Here is a 3,721-nt window from a genome sequence, read left to right as displayed (position 1 = left end):
ACCCACCCACCCATGGTGGACCACCACCCCATGCCGCCACCACCACCCCGGCTGCGGCAGTTGCCACCGGCCGAAGCTCGACAGCAGTAGCAGCAGTAGCAGCAGTAGCAGCAGTAGCGGAGTGTTCGGATCTATGTGGTGGCGGTGTCTCAGTGTCAGGGTGTCAGGCGTCAGGACGGGTCCCATTGATATGTATGTATGTATGTATGTATGTATGTATGTATGTATGTATGTATGTATGTATGTATGTATGTATGTATGTATGTATGTATGTATGTATGTATGTATGTATGTATGTATGTATGTATGTATGTATGTATGTATGTATGTATGTATGTATGTATGTATGTATGTATGTATGTATGTATGTATGTATGTATGTATGTATGTATGTACGTATGTATGTGAGGTATTCGGACTGGGAGGTTGATGTACATCGGATGGTGAACAGGGACAGTGACAGCGGGGTGGGGTGGGGGCTGGGGGTTGAGGTAGAGAGCACATGCGGATGGCTCTACCCAGCAATGCGGCACCTGCAGCAGCGGCCGCGCACGACTCCATATGAGGCTTTTGATGGTGCGTTGCGGCATCATCATATCACCACCATCAAGTTCTACCATGTAATGTCAGCAATAGAAGTAGCAGTAGCGGTAGCAGCAGTAGCAGATCGGGTCAGACGGTGGGTGTCAAACGGCGTCGTACTAGTGTAAAACGTTAGTTGGGTGTCGCTTAGCAGCTCACGTATGTACATACTTGAACTCCCGCCTCTCTCTCTGTCTTTCTGTCTGTCTGTCTGTCTGTCTGTCTGTCTGTCTGCTGTGATGTTGAGGGTGAGGGTGTCTGTGGGGGTCTGTGGATGAGACGCCGGACGACTCTTACAACGGGCCCCTGCCGCCTCGTCCTCGTCCTCGTCCTCGTCCTCAACCGGACCGGACCGGACCGGACCGGACCGGACTGGTCACGGACTGGTCACACCCTCGGTGCCCTCGGTGGTCATCATCTCAGGCACAGAGGTCCCTCAGCGAGATCTGCTCCTCAGCGGCCCCCCCCCGGGGGGAGTGGACCACAGCGCCGCAGGGGCCCCCGGGGGAGGGGGGGCCCGCTCCTCAGCTACTGCTGCTACTACTTGTTTTGCGTACTACAGCTGCAACCAACTAACCGTCACCACCTAACCACCGCCGGTGCCGTTTCATTTCGTCAATGTCATCACCAATCATATGATCGCCAAATGAGGCGCTTTTTAATTAGGCCGATTCATTACATGCCGCTGTACGGAAAGGCCAACTGTAGTTCCGGTTGTACGTCGGTAGTTGGGATCGTTACATAACAAGACGCGGGAAACAGTTGACTGCCCCAAAAGCGACAAAAGCGAGAGGGAGCGGCGAGGTAGCGGCGTCCGCGGGGCAGCAGCGGTTTGATAAAAACCGACCTGACGGATATTTATGCGCGTGTAGGGTCAGTAGGTAGGTAGGTAGGTAGGTAGTACTGTACGGTAATGCCGTCAACTCGTTAAGGAGGGCGGCTGGGTGCGAGAGCACCATCTACCTATCGATATATCTATCCATATATCCGTTCATCTATCCGTCCACGGAAATAAAGAGCTCTTTTGCGCCTCCGGGACGAATCACTCCGCGAGACAGCGAGGCCGCCAACACAACACCGCAACAGAAAGTGCTACTGCTGCTGCTGCTGCTACTTGAATCAGCAGCACCACCACCAAACCCCACGAACTGAGGTCCCAGGTGTGTTTAAGCAGCCCCTCGCAGAAATGTGTCCGGTCGTACTTCGCGAATAAAGCCTAAGTACACTCGTCCAAAAAAAGCCAGGAGCGAATTTTGCCGCGCAGATGCGCGCGTACGATTCGCAAAATGCGCCTGTACAAGTGTATATAAAATTTCTTGGCGGATGAGGACCAGGTGCGCCAGCGCGTTGCGCAGGTGGGCATGTTGGCCATAGCCGCACGCTGGACTATTGCGTGGATGCTTTGCAGTAAATAAAAGCACCTAAAGCCAACGGCGTAGCTTGCAACTCTGGGCTCGTGAAACTGCCGCGGAAGATGAAGCGGTCGGCTAAGAATCAGCCATAAGGCGCCTGCTTTCGGTAGCGCAGCGCATAATGCACATTGTTCCGACTAAACTCAAGTTACACTCTTACGAAATAAATAATAACAACGCAGAATTAGGTAAAGAGAAGAATCGCGAAAGTCGTTCAGAACCTTGCAAGTAAAATGGATGCCGCTGAGGGCTTGGAACAGCTTTTCGCAGCGCATTCGGCCGTGCCTGCGTTAGCCGTGTTGCAGCTACTACGGAAGGACTTGAGCCATCAGCAAGCTCAAATTCTGTTTAAGAACCACAGGCATTGTCTTCAGATGGGAACATGTAGTTTTGGTCGGCGCGGGCGAGCAGCGTACGCATTGCGCACAGGTACCGAGGTGCAGCTCTCAGGATGGATTTCAGCCAACAAAGCCTCAAGATCTGCTGCACAACCACCGGTGTGTCTTCAGTTGGGCACGTGTAGTTTTGGTCGGCGGGGTCGAGCATCGTATGCATTGCGCACAGAAACCAAGGTGCAGCGTCTCTGTAACATCGCCAACATATCCGGTACGCGGTGGCAGGCTTGCCGAGCACGAAATGAAGGGGGGTCGCATCTCACCATTCAACTAAGCATGCATGTGCTCGGTTGAATGCTCGGTAGCATGCGAGTTTACCTATCAGGATGTTTGTTTGCATATATCCCTCCAAGCGAGAGGGCTTGGACCTATGCTGATGTTCGTTACAAGAAGTGAACTGAGGACTGATGCTACACGTCATGTATACGCGTTGCTTAGCTTGCAACGAGACGCGCCCACGATGAAAGCTTCAGCTACACTCACAATACATTATACTGCTACACTATCCTCTCCAGTCCTACCACATTATATTTCACATTATATTTCACCGACGTACTTCCGCACCTTCCACATCACCATACGTGCTTTGGAAACGCGGGCAGCTGCTTCACAAGGGCCCCCATCTTTGGTTAAGCAGCCTCTCGCACAAATGTGTCCGGTCGTACTTCGCGAATAAAACATCCGTACATCGTCCAAAAATTCCAGGAGCGAATTTTGCCGCGCAGATGCGCGCGTGCGATTCACAAAATGCGCCTGTACAAGTGTATATAAATTTTCTTGGCGGATGAGGACCACGTGCGCCAGCGCCTTGCGCAAGTGGGCATGTTGGCCATAGCCGCACGCGGCATGCATGCTGGACTATTGCTTAAACGTCATCGCGTGATCCGTACTCACTACTAACTTATTGTGGGGAAGGCCATTGCGTCTGCGACCACACTCCCGCGGTACCCAAACCCTTCAAAGACAATTCCGATCAGCCATTTGGCTGTTAGTGGGAGGGCGGGTGGGCCGCTCGCACGGCAATCGAGTAGAGAGTACGAAAATAACCTAATGCAGTCATCGACAGCAGAAAACGTAAGCCTCCAGCCTCATGCCGACTCTCTTACCTACCATTCATATTCTCTACCTCGTTCCCAAGACTCCGCCGCGTTGCCTCTAGTTCGGCTCGTGCCACAGGTAACTTCGCTCGTCGCTACTTTGCCATTCACCTTCGCCTCCACCCAGCCTCTGCTTCTCCACAGAAGCGGCGACCTCCTTCGCCGTTGTTACGCCTCGTCTATGCGAATCCTCCTCATCCGACTGTGTCTTCTGCCTACCCGGTGCGCGCCCCCT

General features: G+C 53.0%; 1 protein-coding gene across 1 annotated transcript in view; it reads left to right on the top strand.

The window, feature by feature from the left end:
* Window positions 1-1,172, top strand: part of VOLCADRAFT_99164 (uncharacterized protein) — a gene marked incomplete at both ends in the record, with an annotated part of 7,580 nt that extends 6,408 nt beyond the window's left edge. Inside the window, one exon of the mRNA XM_002957965.1 lies at window positions 1,145-1,172. Within this exon, the coding sequence (XP_002958011.1) occupies window positions 1,145-1,172 (28 nt within the window). The remainder of the gene's footprint in view (window positions 1-1,144) is intronic.
* Window positions 1,173-3,721: the final 2,549 nt, after the last annotated feature.

The sequence above is a fragment of the Volvox carteri genome, assembly GCF_000143455.1.
Source record: "Volvox carteri f. nagariensis unplaced genomic scaffold VOLCAscaffold_83, whole genome shotgun sequence".
Lineage (NCBI taxonomy): Eukaryota > Viridiplantae > Chlorophyta > Chlorophyceae > Chlamydomonadales > Volvocaceae > Volvox > Volvox carteri.
This window is presented reverse-complemented; position numbering and strand designations above follow the sequence as displayed.